Source organism: Larimichthys crocea, chromosome IX, assembly GCF_000972845.2.
Source record: "Larimichthys crocea isolate SSNF chromosome IX, L_crocea_2.0, whole genome shotgun sequence".
Taxonomy (NCBI): Eukaryota; Metazoa; Chordata; class Actinopteri; family Sciaenidae; genus Larimichthys; species Larimichthys crocea.
In genome coordinates, this window is record NC_040019.1 from 7,747,002 (window position 1) to 7,766,863 (window position 19,862).

Below are 19,862 nucleotides of genomic sequence, written 5' to 3' on the forward strand. Positions count from 1 at the left end.
ACGCAATAAATTAATTATACCAGGTGACAATTTGAGAAGACAGAAAAAAATAAAAATATATTTATTTCCAATGGAATATTTTTTATCTTTCTGTTCATTATAATCCGATAAAGCCCATATACAGACATTGTATTGCATTTAATAAATATGTACTAGCTTAGTTATACAATAAGTGTGTTTCTTTTGAACACACTGTATACAGTAAATCTTCTGACAACAAACACGGCAATACACAGACAGCAATACTCAGGCATGTTTTTAGAAGATCATATGGAGACACATTAGCAGTGATATCAAAACACTGGAATTTAAGCCACATTGAACCAAACGGGTGTGTTTTGGCTAGTGACAATTACTCTTTGTTTTTTTTCTGACATACTTAGGCTGGTATCTAGCCATGTAGATAGTTTTCTAAATAGATCTAGGAGTTTTATCTGCTAAGTGTTTAGCATATTGATCTGAAATTTCTCTGACTTTACTGGAATTATAAGAAAAATGTCTCCAGGACTTTGTTTTTGGAAAGACAAATGAATGCCTTTAAATGTTACATTTTCAGCTGAACAAATGAAATTCCATTCACCGCCACTGTATTGGATTAGCAGCAGAAGATCAGGGTTTCATAAAACTTCACACACAAAACAAAACAAAATATCTGCATGGCTACATACCACTTGAGTAGCTACCACTGAAATGACCCTTTAAAAGTAATACGATGACCTTCTGGTTCTTAGTAAACGGTGAAAACCTGATGATGGCTTCAAAAAGATTCAACTTACAAGTAGTTTAAAGTCGTGACAGTCTGAGCAACACTGTCAGCTAATGTAAGAGATGTGCAGTAATAAAGACCATTCGAGTAAAAAAAAAAAGAGCCCCCTCCAGATAAAAGAAAGACATATGCACTAGCCTTACAGGAAATCAAACGTAACTGAGGAAAGTGTTGAACCTGGCTAAGTGATTGGCAAGCAGAGCTCTTTCTCAACAGGTATGGGCACGGAGATCTTGAGGTAACAATGAAGGGAAATGCATGAAAGACCATTGCAACCAAAACCAGCGTGGGCAGAAAGCCATGAAACTGTTCACAAGGTGAAAGTGAAATATGGAAGTGCAGAGTGCAAATGAGGTATGCTGCCTTCACTGCACACCCCTGTGGGTTTACCACCAATTGCTTGGAAGGAAGCAGACTCTTAGCACTGTATTGTCTTGATGTCGTGAGAACCAGCAGCTGAATCCATCCGCCTGAGCAGCATTGTGTTATTTAGGGTAAGAAGAATGTACTTCAAGCTGATAAATAAAAAGCCAGTAGAGAGGCGAGAGGGTGAAATTAAGCAAGCTGAGTCACAACTTAATAAATGCATAGAGGAGGTCAGAGTTAGAAGGAACACACAGTATGAGAACTTGGTCGGGTATCAGAGGGAAGGGCCATACTGTATATGCAAACTATGTGCGGCCATGCACATGAGTTCACAGTTTCGGTCTGGATATCCTGCAAGCTTTTGTGCATCAGAGTCGAACAAAGGAAGAGGACCGCCAAGCTTCAGAGAAGCCAGCAAGTGGTCCTCAAAATGGCTATTGGGAAGCAAATCACACATGCTACTTAGACACAACCTCCTCTAATGTACCTCTAATGTTTACAAGACCAAATCATCGAATAATGCCAGATATTATTACTGAAAATATATTCAAGTGCATCACAAGATGTTTTCAATCATGGTAGCTACAGTTTTTAGCAAAATAATAATAATAATACTGAAAATATATTCAAGTGTATCACAAGATGTATGGTAACCGAACAAAATTAACCTGGTAGAATATGTAACAATACAGTGAAGAATTTGGTTGCTGTATCCCTGAAAAAACAGCTAAATTTAAGGCAAAATAAATAACATCCTGAAGCAGTTTCAACAAGGGTACATTCACTAAGTGAACAATAACACTTTAAAAATAAATTTACTGGCAATAGTTGCATCTCCTGACTATAGAGAGGAGCAACTGGAAAGACGTTGTTACACAACTATCTTAGAATAACGAGTGGTCTTAATGACCAGTTGTCTTTTCAGCACTTCATTAACATTGATTCCTTTCCTCTTGAACACATGACTATTAAGTGGTCGTGTCAGTATCTTTAAACAATTTAGCACAAAAGAAATGGGAGCAGCAGCAGCAGCGGCGGCAGAATGGCAGCGCCCTGCATCACTTGTTTTCGATGAGTGTCTGCACTTTCTGGACCAAGTCTCGAGCCATCATCAGGACCTGCGGGACGTCATGGCGCTCGGCCATTTCTGAGAGAAGGATTTGAAAAACGTTGTAATAATAATAATTAATTGTATATTAGTCGGTGTGATTATGAATAAAGTCTGGCAATCTTATTTCGTCTTACCATTAAAGAACTTGATGATGTCCGTGAAGTCCATGTTATTTTCTAGGATGATGTCTCTATACATCTCCACAAGCGCCAGAGCAATGAAGAGCACAAAGTGCTCAGAGGAGGTGTACTTGGCTGCCCAGATTGTTTCCCACAAGGAGAACACATCATCATACACCATTTCTGTGCAAAAAAAGAGAAAGAAAACATGTTATGTCAAATACTATCTTCTTTTTAATGAGCAATTCAAGTAGAAATATAACAATGTCTGCGCCACCTCTTTTGAAGTCGAGTAGAAACCAGCGATAACAGAAGTAGAAGTGAGTATAGTCTCCATTCTGCTGCATCAGCTCGAACAGCTCAGAGTCCAGGATCTGTCAGCATGAAGACAAAATGTCATTGTCACACTGTAGCTTTTGCATGCATGCACACGTGTTTGCAGTATGTACAAACCTGGATAAGAGAACGCATATTGGCAAAGTGAGAGTCCATGGCACCTCCATGAGGAAAATTCTGGTTCATCCTCTTCATCAGCTCTGTGAAGCAGCTAAATGCCATGACCTCTGGGAACCAAACACACACATATTTAAAAAGTTAGTCATAGGCAAAGCATAAACTGAGAGTTTGCATTAAAGTTTCACTGACCGTCGTCCAGAATAACAAGTAGAGGCGCCAACAGATCACACATTCCCTGGACGTAACCTGTATCCAGATGCTGCCACACGTAACTACAAAAAGATTTTTCAGATGTTGTTATGCAATGAGACAAACCTCTGAGATGTTTAGCACAGTGACACGCTTACCTGCACATGATGTTACGCAGCTTATCGAGGTTGTCAGGAGTGAAGTACCAATATGCTCGGTCGCAACGTCTCACGTCTTTGTCAATGCGATGTAAATTGATCAAGTACATGTCCAGTGTTTCTTGCTACAGGAATAAGTGAATTCTGTTAGTGCATGCGTATGATTAAATTAATGTTTGTATGTCATGCGTCATGCTTACAGAATATGTTTGTTCTTCTGAAGATTCGTCGTGTTTAGTGTCTCCTCCCGCCTCCGCAGACTCTGGTTCAGTGAGCACATTTTCCATCTCAGGTTCCTCTTCAGAAAGACCGAGGTCGGTGCCCTCAGGACTGGTGTTACAGGCTGTGTCCAGATGGTGATCTAGGACAAGGTCCACTGATGCCATTTTCTCTCTTTGTGCAAAGGAGACGGGCGGTGCAGCAAGTCCTGCCAAAGGCCTGGCCTTGATATCCTCAGAGTTCACACATGTTATCCCTGCAGGTATGTCCTCCATTTCCAGGGCAGAAGGAGAGTCATCTGAATCAGCCGTGTCTGGAGACTGCCGAGATGATAATGAAAGGCTGCCCCTTGACGCTGACTGAAGAGCATTCAGTACTTGTCTGACAGGTGAATTTGAACCAGGTTTCTCAAACGGAATTTCTGCTGCTTTTTTTATTTCGGCCAAGTCACAAACTGTTGCTCCTGCATCTTTTTGTTCTGACTCTGCTGTGCAGGCCGTAGACATTTGTGAATTTTCAGAAGTTGTTTCAGGATTTTCAGTAATATCTGGCTTTGTTTCACTCTGTGGATTAGCATCTTTTTCTGCTGTAGGTGGTGCCCCTTCCAGATCAGATTTGCTCTTTTGTGCTTGAAAACTCAACGTCTGTCCGAGTGGAGGTGCTTGGAAATATTCGTTATGTATCTCTGTTTCTAGCTTTAGGACATTTGTTTTCTCTGGAACAGATCTTAAATTCATATTTGTGTCCACTGCTTTTAAATCTCCAGATTGGTCATTTGTTGTTGCATCTTTTTCTTCTACTTCAGGTTTTTCATCAGGTTCAGATGTCTCTTGTGACTTATCACAGTCCTTATCCACCTTGCTTTCTGAAACTGCCTCCCTCTCTGTCTCTGGAACCTTATCTTTGACTTCTGGGTCTGTTACATTCTCCCCTCCTGCCTGTGACTCAGTTGGAGTTTTCTCCTTTAAGACCTCTGATGTTTCCGCTGACTGCTGAGATGTCGTAGATGTAACAGCTGACTCTGTTACAAGAGCATTGTTTTCTGAATCTGGATGTGGATTTGACAGACCTGGAGAGGAGGGGTTGCAGGAGGGAAGTTCTGGAGCGTCTGCAGCATTACTTGTGATGTCCTTCAGTGAACTACTGAGCTGTACTTCTCCTTCCTCAGCTGTGGGCTCAGTCTCAATCTGATCCACTGCCTCAACTGATCCAAATACCTGGTAATGATGAAAAATGGTGAGCGTGCAGTACATTTAGTTTGACAAATGCTGAAGAATTACACCAGTGGTGTTGCATGTGACAGCCCATTAGCTGCAAATCAGACTTCAGACTTTACATTACTGCTGAAAATGTTCCAGGGCATAATATAAGTTCTCAAATTGGTTTCCATTCTTTTAGACAGCCCTTAGGCAGAAAATCTCTGAGCTTTAAGATGTTATATGTAATACATCACTGTTACATAAGATGTTTTACATATAAGTTACATAATCATTCATTTGAGAGCCAGCTTCCTAAGAGGAACCTTGTAGCTATTCTTCTGGTGCCACCTCCAGGTCACAGTTTTTACTTATTCTCGGAAATATCTCAACCATTACCCGTATACTCCTGACTTCTGGTGATTCTGTGCCTTTGCTCTAGCACCATCATGAGGTTGAGGTAGTGAAATGTCTCATCAACTATTACATGAAATTTGTTGCACGCAGTGTTCCCCTCAGGATGAATTTCAACCCTTTTGGTGACTTTTCACCTCGCACCATCATCATGTCAAAAATCTCCAATGTCCAATGCTTTATTTACCTGCAAAACCAATGACAGGGCAGCCTAAATACAGCCCCACAGAGCCACTAGCATGAATGTGAACTGTAATGTAAGAAACAACCAAAGTCACATTGTACATCTCTACTTAAAATTGATCTTTCATGATCTTTCAGAACATTTTTTTTGCAAGTGAACTATGAATCGTCAGATTTTGGCATGCCCTTAAGACAAAGAATGAAGTTGATAAAACTTTTACTATGACAATTTGCCTATTCCAAACAGGTTTCTGCAGGTTGATTGTAATTAATTGGAATGAAAGGTAGAAAATCAACCCAAAAAAGTTATAGTGTGCTATGGAAAATTGTAGTAAAGTATATAGAAGTTATAATGCCTGCTAACATGTAAAAAAAAAAAAAAAACTGGTGTAGTCTATACTAGAAATCATTGTTGAGAAACTACCTGTGCACTACTGCTGGAATCACTTTGCGAGTTGGCATTCTGTTGATCTGAGCTGCTACTTAGAGACGACTGGAGTGGTCACATAAGAGACAAAAAGCAGAACTGTTAGAAAATGTCCTCAAAGTACAATAAACAAAACCTTTCCATCTTGTCTCTATTGTGTTGGTTACATAATGTAGCACGTTTGATGCTGAAAGGTCAAACTTGCATCTGTACTGATGGTGGAGTCCCGCTGCACTGGTCCTCTTTCCACACTGGCTCCAGATGAACATCTGGCAAGGGCCTCAGCATGTTTCTCTCTCTCCCTCTGACGGACAATGGCCTCACAACCCTGCCAGTCCTTCATAGTCTGCTCATACATGGTCCGCATTTGCTCGTCGATCTGAAACAGGCACACAGCTTGTGTAAACAAAGATTGTAACATGGTATATCTTACCACCTTAAACAGTCTGACCACATGCAGAAATACCTCTAGTCTGCATTTCTCAGTCATGGTGAACTGGTAGTGTCCCAACAGGAAGGGCCAGACCTCTTTGCGTAGTGAAGGAGCCACACCACCAAAATACACAAGCCTGTGTATCTCCTTTTCCTCATAGGCCTGAATAAGATAGAGTCCGGACACACAGAAATTAAAATGACAATTTAATACTGTCATGATGCAGTTTTTCTGTGAATCTGTGAATCTTACAGAGCTGTCCTTGAGGAACTTGCCCCAGACCTCCACAGAGAGACCTCCCCGGGCACCACAGGGCACATCAGGGTCAACTATAGTGGTGTTGACCAGAGCAGAAAGGTGGGTACGAACTGTGGACAGATGACGGCAGTATGCAAGCCCTAGAGAGGAAAGAAAGTTTCATATTCACCAGAAACAATCAATTGGAACGAAATGTGTTCCTAAAATTAAAGTCGCTTGTACTCACATCCATAAAAAGCACGGGAGATTATCTGGTACTTCATGGTGTCACAAAGGAGCTTTAAAGGAGCCCTGTGTGAAAGGAAATGGCTAATTTAGTCAAATTGATAAGTGAAGTTAGATTTGAGTCTGTTCCTGGGAAATACGTACCTTTCCTGATTACATCCATTAGGCAGAGAGCCATCAGAGGAGCCATTCTGTGAGCAGGAGGAGCAGGAGGACTTTCTGGGGGTCGGTTGCCACAAGTTCACGCCTTGGTCCATCAGCTCCAGGGCCACTGCACGGCATAATAGTCATTATTATTACTATTGCTACCCTCATCCTCCTAGGCAGGTAAAACCAGATGAAATCAAAATAGATTTGAACATAAAATGATATAAAATAAGTAAAAAAAACAAAACATGGATAAAACAAACCAAGTGACAGGATGGAGATAGAGATGTGGAAGACACATTACTGTAAGTCCATGCAAAGTCTCCTTATAATGTGAAACGGACACACTGGCACTAAATGAACAGGAAAAAAAAAGATGTGAAACGTGGCGGACAAAACAGATTTATCTAAAGTGAAATTGTCTGTACTGTAAATCGGTATTAAGAGATTAATGTAATCGTAGATGTAATCTGTAATGATGCTTTATTAGATTAGCTCAGGGAGGCACAACAGGAAGACTTACTGAACTCCATCTGATTTCCGGGAAAGAGGATTCGAAACACATAATCGGTTGCTTCGTCATCTTCCTTATCTGACACAGAATCACATGAGCCGTGTGGACTCCTCTTTCGCAGTTTGGGGAAAACCTTTCCCTGTGAGTGGATGGAAGTAGAGTAGAAGGACACAACAGATCATAGTTGGAGGTAAAAGTGGCATCATTGCCTTCATAACTGAACATAAGAGGCTACAGAAGTGTTTTATTATCCTCTTTTCATGCTGACTTTTCCTCTCTGATTCCAGAGTGGCGGGTCCAGCTGTCCATGAGGTAGCAGGCCCGTCTCCAAGCAGGTGAGAAACTGAAGAAGGTGGCCTCCTTTGGGGAAATGTAGAGGAGGTCTCTGAATACCATCCTGGCTCACTAAAACTACAGTCCCACCACTGTTCACTGGAGAAATGAACACACAATAAATAAATAATAGAATTTAAACTCCTACTTTGAGTACTAAAAATATAAGGTGATTACTGTACCTTGCTGGTGACAGTGGAGATATACAATCTCTTCCAAACGAATTGTCATAGCATAATCCCAATACACACTGAAAGAAAGGTGAGAGAATAGGAGTCACTGATTGTGAAAACAAGAATTTATATTCCTGTTAGATTGGGTTCTGTCAGACTAACCTTTTCTCAGAATCTAGCTCCCCCACGTTGCCATTCATTAGCTGATTGGGCGTCCATTTCAGTGTCATGAGGTCTGCAGTCTGATGTAGAGAAAGGTAGCCTGGGATGGCCTCCATGTCATCTCTCTGCACACACGAGTAAGAGCTTTCACATCACATGGTGTCTGATTGCAGTACTCTTTAAATAAGCTGACAGACAAGCCTCTCTTAAAGCAGGTACTATGATTGTATTATAAGGAAAGATGCACTTACCGGCTGCACCAGAACGTTGTTCTTTCCAAACAGAAGTGTGGCTCTGGAGTTCTGGTGGAGTGATTCAACATAGTCCCTCACCCACATGAGAGGGCGATCATCCATGCTACCACTGGACTGTCTCTTCTGGATCTGATTTAAAAAAAAAAAAAAAAGGTATTACACATTTAATACAGTCGTTTATAGCTTATTGTGTGATTAAAATCAATTAAGTCCTTCACTATCTAACCAGGGCAGGCCGTCTGGAAGGCGAATCCTGCCGACAGTGGCCGCTGTGGATGCGATGCCGCTGTACAAGCTCATCAGCAGACGGGTCTGTCCAGAAATGGTCTGCAGTCTTAACTTTGGTGTACTCCAAAGCACATGGGCCAACTGTACAAACAAGGTTAATTAGTAATACAGATATTTTATTCAAGTACTGAATAATTGATCATGTAAACTGAAACTTAGCATAGTTTACCCAATAGAGATGCAAGAATTGGTCCATCCACGGGATCCATGAGCATGGCTTCTTTCTCATAGAAAGCACTGCAGGAAATAAGACATTTCAGAACAGATTTTGAAATTAAATACGGCTTCCGGTTTGAATACCATAACCGGTGAGAAGATCGGTAAAATGACCACATGGCATGTTGACATACAGTGTGTGCAACAGGAGGAAGAATAAAGCGTTTTGCAAAAAGTTCAAAAAAGGTTAAAAAGAGACAGAACAGGCACCTTATGTTCAGAAATGAACCAGCTCTTACTACTTCGAAATGATGGTATTAAATGGAGGAGAAAATCTACTATCACCAGTAGCTTATAACTGTGTTTAATAATGCATAACAATACCTGCTGTTCTCCACCAAGTACAGGACAATCTTGTCCAGGAGCTTCTCCATCAGTGCAGTTCGGATCCACAGGTGTTTCAGTGCCTGAGGGGGGAGGTTGGCAAACTTGGATTGCCGATTGCGGTCATTACTCAGTGAAGAACTGTTCTGCTTGCTGACAAACAGAAAAGAAACCCGACACATGAGATGTCTGCAGAGGTTGTTAACATGTAACACCCAAAAGGGAAAGATATACGAAACTAGAAAACAGGCAGACGGTAACCTGTTTTCGATAATCTGCTCCAGCTCCTGGACCTTGTGGCAAAGCTCCTCAGCAGGTGAAAAGCTTTTTGCCGCCTTCATAAAGAGTGCTGCAACCTTGTTACTGCAAAGCAGGCCTGCAATACGACGCTTCAGTCCGTGAAGCATGCAGGCCTCCACTACAGCTTCACACACACACACAAACACACAAAGTATTAGTCAATATTTGATTTAGAAATTTCTTTTTCAATTTAATTTAGTGTCCTTAAGGTGGAATTGAATTATTTGCACTTGAGTTTTGTTTTTATCTCATATATCACACAGGATAATTTCCTCTTTGTGAGAGCCTCAAGCCTTAATACTTTGTTAGAAAGAAAAAAAAACAGGTGAAAGGCAAGCACAGGTGGCACAGGAAGAAATAGACCAAAATCTGCCCAACACTGACTACTGTTGCTAGGATATGAGGGATGTGAATCACACACGCCTCACTCCTGGTTAGTATCAACACCTTTAAAGGGTGTTAGTCTCTTCAATACATATCTATCCATCTACCCATACACCTTATTGAATATAAATAGGCATGACTAATAGCATTATGAAAATAAATGGTTAGGATTTACATTACTCAAACAGTTTGTAAAAAAAAAAAAAATAATGTTTTGCACTGCGTGGATGAACTCGTAGGAGGTGACGGCTTGACACTGATGTCAACCATCATTCTGCACTGTACATGTAAATGTGGTTGTAACCAATACTGTAACTTACACTATTCAATACAGCATGTCCTGTGCTATAATCTGTGAAATGAAATACAAAATCTGAACTATTTAAGGCAAAAAAGGCCCAAAACAAAACAATGCCACAAAATTACTCTCTTATTTACTTTGTCTAGTCTCTCCCTCTTGTGTAGCCCTTTTTAAGTTAATTTTGAAGCTGATGGAAAAGGCCCAAGGAAAATGGTTTTGTGTGCAATGCAAAAACATTTACCACAGAAGGATATGATGTGGCTGCTGTCTGCGTGCACAAATTTCCTCGTTACTGCCTCCTCCATAATTTGTTTCACCTATGAGAGAAAGGTATGTGGTGAGACATGACTTAGTCTATCTGATAGACTTACATAATGTAACAGGAGGAAGCAATCAGGGCATAGCGTAGGTGAGATATGGGTGAAGGAGCAGTGCAGTCTCACAACACATTCATGACAAGCTTCGATGTCTAGATGTTGTTGAGATATTTGGTTTTTCCCTGGGAGGAAAAGCCAGGCACTATCAGATAAGTATTTTCTCTTTGCAATGCATCCTTCAAGGGAGCAATTTAGTATTTCACTTCCATAAAAATGGTCACAAATCAAAGCTGCAGAGGGTTTAGGATAACCCTGATGATATCGTCATCGTCAAGGGAAACAATTGTAGATGTTGACATTTTATTGAATCAGATCTGTGTATTTACTTACTTTAGCAAATGTACTTGTAAACCCTAACATTTTGGAAAAAGGTCATGTTCTACAAAGTATTTGTGTGTTCTGATAAACAATGCAACGTTAACTGTAAAACTGAAATGAATGTGAAGTTCTGTGCTGTGTGTCCACAGAACGAGAGAATAATGTACTGTAACGTCCTTGTCATACATTATAATGAGAATTTTCTGCCATTTTTAATACATAATACATATCCAGAATCGCAAAATTGCAGATGAGTTGTCTGCAGACTGAAATATTGTTTTCACCCCTTCTTCATATGAATAAAAAAACAATAGACATCAGAACTAAAACATCAAATATTCTCTTATTTTACTTACATACTGTGTTTTAAATCTATACATCACAGCTAAGCCCCCTCCTTGCTGCAGGATGGAGGATCTAGCACCAGACTCATGGATGTTTGAGAGGCAATGAGTCACAGGTGAGGGGGAGCACGGACACGATAAGCCTGGAAGTACCCGGCTTCCTCAGCAATGAATAAACCATCCTGTTTTCTCTCCCCGCAGAGAGTCTCTGAGCAGTTTGGAGAGGTGCCTATGGTGTGTTCTCACTATCCAGTAATAGCTTAAATCACTTTTTTTTTTTGGAGGGAGGGGGGGCATATAATGGCTCCTACAACACACCCAAATGAGCCCAAGCCAAGGTCACACCTTTAAGTTTTGGATAATAAGAATCTGTGTTAGAGGAATGTCAGTGTAATCATGATTTCTTTAAACGTAGATGGATGGAGAGGGACTGTGCTCGAGGTTATTGCATGGATAAAAACACACATCATCTGTCCACGGTTTTCTTACATGAGCAATTTGTTCCCCTCTCATATGAAACCATCATCATCATCATCATCATCTGTATCATTATCGTCATCATCATCATCACCATCGTCGTCATCACCATCTTTACGCCAGTCTTCCAGGAGTCATAACACAGCGGTGCACAATATACTGGCAGCAATTTGCATCTTCGCTCTTATAATGTAAAATAAATGGTCAGTTTTTTTTATGATAAACAGGCCTGTGGCGTAGTCGTGGCTCAAACCTCGATGAACACACACACACACACACACACACACACACACACACACACACACACACACACACACACACAAACACGCGCGCACACGCATTGTCTAAGCATACAGCGCCAGTAAACACAAACTGTGATGAGCGAGAAAGAAATAATAATAAATAAATAAAAATGCAACCAACCTCTTTCTTCACATTGCGCAGCAATTTCTGACGCGTTTCGGCCTCTGTCACCAAAAAAAACAAAAACATGATGAAGACATGCTGATCAGATTTGCTGTATGAGAGATTAATGATAGAAATAATAATAATAATACTATTAATAATAATATGAATACCTCCCATCGCTCCGGGTGCAGCGGCTGGATACGCACAGCTTTTTTTTTTGGAGGAAGGTGTTGAATGTAACGTAGACAACGCTGGTTTAAAAGGCAGAGAGAGGATCCGAGATGCACGATGTGTTCCTGGCGACTATATTAAACCTATCTGTTACCTCTCAGCGAACCAACACCCCTTTAAAGTCACAGTAGCCTATACATTAAAACCAGGCAACGCCAACACCTACACACACTCCCGGTAAAACCCAAAATAAAGAAATTTAAATGAAAGCAAAGCTCATTTAAATGTTTCTCAGTCACAGTATATATAAAATCTTTAGTGTCTTATTTTCCCCCCACATGATAATTAAAGTTAATGAGCCAAATTAAGGTCAAATTAATCAAGGTCTCATTCATTTAATTATCATTATATTAATGATTACAATGATTACAGAGAATAGCAGGAACAATTCAATAATGAATAATGTACATTCATATATCTACAACCAACCCACAATATGGTGTTTACTATTAACATTACATTAAATTGTTAAATTATATCTTATGTTATTACATGTATTGTTTTATTTCCATTTTTAGTAAATATTGAACGTTGTATAGTGGCAGAGGCAGACCCAGGCTGTCTGAGGGGCAGGGGTGAAATAATAAACAGGGCACCAGGGGGCAGAAAGTCATGATTCATTTATAGTGAAACTGTTTCAAACTGGTTTAAGATTTAAAATGTTTTATTATGTGGAGCAGATTTAAAACATAACTTCTTAACATATGTAACATCAATACCAATAACACATTTTAAACAAACAAACAAATAAACATGGTATCAAAAGTGCAACCAGAGATAAAGCTGCAGGCGCCGTTCGTCCCGTCTCAAATCCACCGATGATCCACATCTTTGCCGATTTTTTGATTAGCTGGGAGATGAAAGAGGCAGGACCACCAACATGGCGGTGGCCAGAGCTTCAAAGCAGAAACCTGAGGGTGCTTTATACTGTCAATGCTACAGACATAGGCCAAGCCATTTTCTGTCATGAAGAGCAATCCACATGGCACTACATTGTGTTTTTTTTCTTCCATTTTTAGGGCACCCATTAGTGCACTGCATCACATTTTCTGACAGACTTGGACAGACTGCTGAGTCCACCGGTGGTTGAGACACATGACAGCTGGTATTTGTGGCCATAGCTTTAGGTGTTGATGCATTAAATTGCACTAGGGGTGAGTGATATGGAAACATCATTATATGATTTTATATCACAGTGCATTGTGATATAATAATTTATTTTTCATAGAAATTTTAGAGATTGTGTTTATTTTTTTGGCTCATCAAGCTTGAGAAAAATCAGACAAATGAGCCTTTTGTATTAACAGATGTTGGACTTCTTCCGTGGAGTCCACCTTGTTCAAACATCACGTTTCCACAGTAGCACAGAAAGGACAAACAACTGCAAACACTGGCTTTAGATAGGGCCTTCTAGACTTGACCATTTTACAGCCACCGTAGTTTCTCCACCACGCTAGAAATGAGAGTTTGAGGCAACAGTGATCAGCAAGTACACACTAAACTTTTAATAGCATGGAAAAACTGACAGTACCTGCTGTACATTTTTATCATCTCTGACAGTAGGTTATATATTGTGATCTCGCTCAAGCCTACGCTAGTCTTTTTTTAAGGGTTGATCACATTAGGTCACAGTACATGAGAACCACAGACCTGTGGCCAGAGCTTGACAGTCTACTAAAATTATAGGCTAAAATATACATAAATTATTGTTTTCATCTTTAGTCACAGGAGGTAATCAATGTCATAGTACGCAGGAAAACAGGATAAGGGGCAGTGAGTATTTATGACACTGATGCTAACCACAAACTGAAATTAAAAGAGGAAGAGGCATGCTCATAGAATGACCTCCGGCAAGCCCAGACAAGCTCATTTCCTTATCCTCCCTCATACACAGTACACGCCAACATGAATGAACACACAGACCACAGGACAACGCAATCTAAATTCCCCATCAGCAGGGAAATGATAATACGAGTGTGACTGAAAGGATTTCAGACTCGTGTTGGATACATTTTAACAGCAGACTGGGTTTTTTTTATGGCTACTAGATAGGTCGCCAGGTTTGTGATTGGACGTTCCATGACCAGATGGACAAGGCATGTGTACACTCTAAAAGTTAAGTTTGAAATTAAACATGTAGAACTGGCATATAAATTGATAGTATGGGTGGGACAGCAACAGTATTCAAATCCCCAAATATCCATATTAATCAGCAAAATACACTTAAACATTAAAGTACTCATTATGCAGAATGGTACTTTTAGAACATTTAATTCTTATAGCATGTATGTATTGTACTATTACTCATGTGTTTTTTAATGTCATAGCTGGTCACTGGAGGACAAATTTTAGCAAAGCTATTTAATATATTGTAGTTCAATATATAATAATGCCTCATATATATATATATATATATAAAAAGATTAATCTGCAAAGTAACTATAATCAGTAACTGTCAGATAAAGTCAAAAGTACAATAATTTCGCCTGAAATGAAGTTTACAGCAGCATTATGTAAATAGTTTTTTTTTGTGATTTGTTATGATTATATTACTCGAGTCCTTTGATACTTTGATAACAGCTAAACATCAAGCAAGCGCAACAGCACAAAACATAGCAGCCAGCTAATAATATATACCAGTCCAACAGTCACACTCTCCTTTGGTCTTTGCCTCTGCCATAATGTTCATAGAGGCTGCTGAGCCTGGTAACATTGCCTGCTAACCCAGCTCCGGTTCTGGCACGACACCGCTAGCATTTGCACGTGCCTTAAAACATCTTCTTCCCGGTGGTCCAAAACACCTGTGGTACAAACACTAACACTCCTCCGGTGCTCTGAACTTATGTTTGGGTAGCCTGGCTAACAAACTGGGCTACCATTAGCTAACACAAGCTACAGTTGGAAGCAGTTTACTTCACTGCCCATCAGGAAACTCTGTAAATCACAGAGATCTTTATAAAATATTATCCAGTTAGATACGTCTTGCATAACCGGAGCAGAAAGCTCCATTCATGTGATTACATGTCAATGTAGCATCAAAATCACTTTAAATCTGTTGTTTTATGGTAGAAAAGTTACACAATGTTGCTTCAAAGTTGCCGAATGTGGCAATATTCAAGTGAAGAACCATGGCATTTAACTCAAGTACAGTATTTGAGCAAATGTACTCTCCACCACTGGAATAAAGGGGTAGAAAACGTAAATAAAGAAATCTGTGAATTATTATTAGTATCTATAGATTTTCATATTTTTAAGATAACCTTGTAATAACATTTGTGGTGGGCTACAACAGAGAATATATCCACATACAGTAGGTCTACATACTGCACCAAACACATACGCCCTTATTAGTGGTGACTCGGCCGATATTTAGTTGCATAGGACAGGAGTCTTCAACCAGGGGTCCACAACCCCTAGGGGGTCCGCAGATGTACTGCAGGTAGTCCCCCAATTTTTGTCATAATAACTGACAATTTTCACCAAAATAATGGTGACTGTGAGGGTGCAGATAATTGAGAAACTACAAACAGCGGAGGCATTTGCAACTGGATGAATCAGTGGACATGTCCAACGATGCACAGCTATTGGCATTTAATATCCAATAATAATTATAGTATATAAATAGGTTAATAAATAAAAAGTTGAATAAAGTAAATGATTTCATTTCATTTCATTAATTTAATGAGACCATGTACAGTATTAAACATAAACATGAACATAAATGATTACATTTGATGTACTGCACCATCTTCCAGCTACTTTTCATCTGCAGTCCCTTCGGCAGACACAATTAAAACATATTACAGCACAATAACAAACAGTACAAAGCAAAAAACACACAGGACACATAATACAAAATACAAAGTTACACACAATAGCACATAACATACACCCACAATGTCAGTGGCTACAGAGCTGAGTATCCATTAGCAGACTTTTTAACTTGGTTTTAAATGTACTGATGGAGCTGCAGCTCTTTATATCGTCAGGTAGGGCATTCCACTGAGTTGTGGCTTTCACAGAGAAGGCTGATTGCCCAAATGCAGAGCGACGAAATGGTATGGTATAATCTCGTACTGACTGGCTGTTGTCACCACATCTCTAGGACCTAACTATCCCATCAAAAGCTTTACATAACTCTAATTAAAGGCTTGCAACTGTTTTGCTTCTTGTAGTTCAATACTAGTACTAGTACAGTATTTACTGCTGGTGATTTGTACATGCATGCAAGTCTGCATACAGTATGTATGGAGTTTACTATTTGATGCGAGATTAAAAGCCACCATAAAAACGTGCTAAAGGCCATTTTTTATTTAACTTTTACTGCCTAAAACATGTAAAAACAAAGAGATAATTCATTTCATTCTTATATTTGAAATATATATACTCAGAGATGATGGTTTAATAATTTTATATTGTTGTTTACCTATTATATTGGTGTTTACCCCTATACGGCGCTCCTGCGTACAGAGGATTTTCTGGAGGATCTAATAGAGCTTACTGAGCGAGTATACACAAAGTCACGTAGTGGAGGAGGGGCCAAACCTGTTAAAATTTTATAAACAAGGCACAAATTTGAAAATAATGTAAAATTCTCAAAGCTCAGTAAATTCTATTTTTCCAGTATGCTACAGTGATGGAAATGCATTAGCTTTTTGTTTTTTTGGATTCAAGAGGTCTTATGGTTGTTTCTTCAGCCTGATCCTCAACATGTGATACAATAAGACATATGGGAAAGAATCATAGCGTGCATAAATATCTTAGCTTAGATTAGATTCTACTTTATTTATCCCACAATAGGGAAATCCACTTGTTACAGCAGTAGAGTAGTAGAGAGAAGTAGAATCAAATAAAAGGGGAAAAATTAAACAGACAGAAATATCTATAACCTACACAATAAACACGAAAAACAATCAAACATTCAAAACAGACAAGTACTGAGGATGGAAGTGGCATGATATATAAAGGTATTGTAATGTAAAGTGACCATAGTGTAAGAAATATTACAAAAGTTATATTATATTATCTTATAGGCCAGGCTTAAAATGTAACATTTAAAAAAAAAAACTACATGTCCAAGGGGGCCTTTGTTTTGAAAAGGGTTGAAGGCCCCCTGGCAGAGGATACATCCTAGGCGAACAAGGAAGGAAGCGGACAAGGAGACACGGAGGAGGCTGCGCTAAGTGTTGGAATGGGACACCGCTTTGTTCAACAGTAGGGGAGGGCAGACGAGCACAGTTGCTTTTTTGCCTTGCTTGAATCGTTAAATACAATCAGCCCGGACGGACTATCCCGTGTTATCTTCTGTCTGTTAGTGTTGTAGCGTGTCGTAGAAAGATTTGTCTTCCCCCCTGGACTCGCAGGATTTTCCATCGAGGGATGTCAAAGCGAGTACGAAGCAGAGAGGTCTGCGCTGATTGCAGTGCTCCGGGTAATGATGTCAAACGAGCTAGCGCTAGCTGCCGAGCTAACCAGCTAGCCCCCTCCTTTTTTTACTACTACAACTTACTAGTTAACGATAACTAACCACAAACGAGCTAGATAGCTACGTGTAACCATCGTTAACTTACCTCCTGTGGGAATATGTGTTAAAATACACCGTGTGTGTGTTATCTCATTAACTTACCTTTAACTCTTTCTGCTTGATTTGTCCAACGTTTAACGGTTGGTTAGCTTCAATCAGATGAATTAGCTTCACCCGCGATTGGACTAACTTCACGATAACAAACTAGTTAGCTGGTTACACAGCCTGGTTTGCATTTGTAATTATTATTTTTTTTTTTGTATGTCGAAGACGTGAAGAAGCAACCCAGCCTCGATGTGTTATTTTGTTGTTGGCTGTTAGCGAATATCATCGTGTGGCTGTAAACGATTAATTAGCATTAAAAGCGTCTGTTTTTAATGTGTGTGTGTGTGTAAGCTGCTAATGTTTTTGTTTTTGTTTTTTTAATCTCAGAGCCACGGTGGGCCTCTGTTAACAGGGGTGTGTTGATCTGTGATGAGTGCTGCAGCATCCATCGAGGTCTGGGGCGACACAGCTCTCAAGTCCGACATCTGACTCATTCACCATGGCCATCCTCACAGTTACAGGTGAGGAGACAACACACCAAAACACACCACACACACAGACATCCAGGTGCAAATTTATTTATGACAAGTGTGATTGATCATCAGAGGGACCAGCTTTGCATGTGTGGGAATCAGGTAGTGTCATGCTTGCAGTGTGATTCAGATTTGAAAGTCAAATTTGCCTTATCAGCATCACTTGTCAGGGTTATTGTAGTGTTTTGCATGTTTGGGACTACCTAAGTTTGCCTGTAATGAGCATCAATAAAAAAACAAACAAAGCCGTGCTCAAGGCTCTCACACCAGCACATAAACAACATCCTGAAACCAGCTGCGACTCAGCACTTGCCGCCTCCATATTGTATTGTTTTGATCGTAAAGTAAAAAATACTATATTGTTCATTTCCAGATACCTCTGACTAAAATCCGAATCAGATTTATCGCCAAGTAGGTTTTCACTTACAAGGAATTTTTCTTGGTGTAATTAGTGCATAATAAATATTAAGTAAAAATATAAGGAAGAAATCAAGTATTACAAAAAATATATATAAATAATGTTTTAAAATGAAAAGAGTTCACAGTGTGCATGTATTTAACAAAACAAGTAAGTCACAGGGCAAATGTGTGTAAATGATAAACTGAGGCAGAATATTGTTTCTTCTCTTCTGAGGAAAATTCAGGGTCATTAAACGTCTTCAGGATGCACTTGTAGTTTGTTTTTTTGCACTAAAACAAAAAGACGAATTCGGAGCTGTCGTTGTTTGTAGGTTATTAATGCTCTGACTGTACCGGTGCTCAAACCCGGCTGCATGTGGCCCCTGAACTAAAATGAGTTTGACGCCTCTTGTTTCAGATGGTCCAGACACTCTATGGGAATGGGGCTAATTCCATATGGGAGCACAGCCTCCTCGACCCTTCCTCTTCAGTGAGCGGGAAGCGTAAAGCCAACCCCCAGGACAGAGTTCAGTAAGTGCTTTTAAGGATTTTCATGCGTCGGTGCTGATGTCGGTATGCTTGTATGCACTTTGATATTTAAGCTCTATTGGCTGAATTGATTTTTATAGTTAAGGTCAGTGAACATGCATAATCAGCCCTCTGTACCGAATGCATGACTCATGTCTTACAGTCTGCAGTAACTTAAAGAAATGAGGTGACTCGATCATGCAGATGAGGAAAGTTTGCAACAAAATGATTTATTTTTTTTTGACAGTGTATGTACTGTAACTGTAGCAGAAAACAAAATGAGAGATTTGATGTAGTCACCCACATCCACTGCCAGGTATAAACACTTTGTCTGTCTGGTGTCTGGCTGGTGGAGTAAGGATAAACACTCAGTCACGTATAAACACAGCCATGCTGAGTCTGACCCTCGCACATTAAATCACCAGACAAACAGACAAAAACAGGCAGAGAGGACGCATTAGCCCCAAACAGGGTCCCCGCCGCCCTCGACCCCAAATCGAGGATCAAGATGAACACTGTCTTTTTTGGGTGGGAATACACCTTCATTTCAATTCAAAAGAACCAGGTCTGATTTAGTTCCTGTTGCTTCCTGGTGTAGGTGCCCTTCACAGGGTGGTTGTACTGTACTTCTTATGGTTTACAGCAGGTCTGTATGTTGCTCAACAGCCAAACACCAACACCACAGCTGTGGCAACTTCCTTTATTCATAAAAAAGGAAGTATTCTAGTATTTTCATTGGGGAGATTGTGTGGAGTTTTGTTG

The 19,862-nt window shown here is 39.9% G+C and overlaps 2 protein-coding genes across 12 annotated transcripts in view; one reads left to right on the forward strand and one right to left on the reverse strand.

Annotated features, from left to right (window-relative positions):
• On the reverse strand, positions 1-18,003 carry sgsm1b (small G protein signaling modulator 1b). 2 transcript variants are annotated; one of them, XM_027282024.1, is made up of 25 exons: positions 17,698-18,003; positions 11,856-11,899; positions 10,158-10,233; positions 9,193-9,355; positions 8,932-9,084; positions 8,561-8,628; positions 8,330-8,472; positions 8,101-8,232; positions 7,850-7,974; positions 7,697-7,764; positions 7,450-7,613; positions 7,191-7,320; positions 6,665-6,791; positions 6,522-6,586; positions 6,290-6,435; positions 6,071-6,199; positions 5,810-5,983; positions 5,602-5,670; positions 3,366-4,601; positions 3,166-3,290; positions 3,008-3,090; positions 2,816-2,925; positions 2,640-2,736; positions 2,378-2,545; positions 1-2,279 (listed from the first exon to the last, which is right to left on the reverse strand). In XM_027282024.1, the coding sequence occupies exons 3-25, from the start codon at positions 10,219-10,221 to the stop codon at positions 2,191-2,193; spliced, it is 3,828 nt and encodes a 1,275-aa protein (XP_027137825.1). In that variant the 5' UTR covers positions 10,222-10,233; positions 11,856-11,899; positions 17,698-18,003; the 3' UTR covers positions 1-2,190. The 2 variants fall into 2 exon arrangements, with proteins under 2 accessions (XP_027137825.1, XP_010737251.3); XM_010738949.3 differs by lacking the exon at positions 17,698-18,003 and adding an exon at positions 12,011-12,187.
• Positions 17,202-19,862, forward strand: part of git2b (G protein-coupled receptor kinase interacting ArfGAP 2b) — a 14,633-nt gene continuing 11,972 nt past the window's right edge. For 4 of the 10 annotated variants that reach the window (XM_019278817.2, XM_027282025.1, XM_019278820.2 and 1 more), the window contains exons 1-3: positions 17,203-17,502; positions 18,028-18,161; positions 18,991-19,103. In XM_019278817.2, the coding sequence (XP_019134362.2) occupies positions 17,451-17,502; positions 18,028-18,161; positions 18,991-19,103 (299 nt within the window). In that variant the 5' untranslated portion in view covers positions 17,203-17,450. Of the gene's footprint in view, positions 17,503-18,027; positions 18,162-18,990; positions 19,104-19,862 lie in introns of all 10 variants that reach the window. The other 6 variants (XM_019278825.2, XM_019278821.2, XM_019278823.2 and 3 more) reach the window with 3 other exon arrangements.

What these genes read in the sequence shown, in the direction of transcription:
- sgsm1b (XM_010738949.3), bottom strand. An exon ending in CTGAGAAATGCAGACTAGAG is followed by an intron (nt 5,984 to 6,070) that starts GTATTTCTGCAT and finishes TGCCTGTTTCAG; the next exon opens with ATCGACGAGCAAATGCGGAC. An exon ending in TCTACTCGACTTCAAAAGAG is followed by an intron (nt 2,546 to 2,639) that starts GTGGCGCAGACA and finishes TTTTTTGCACAG; the next exon opens with AAATGGTGTATGATGATGTG.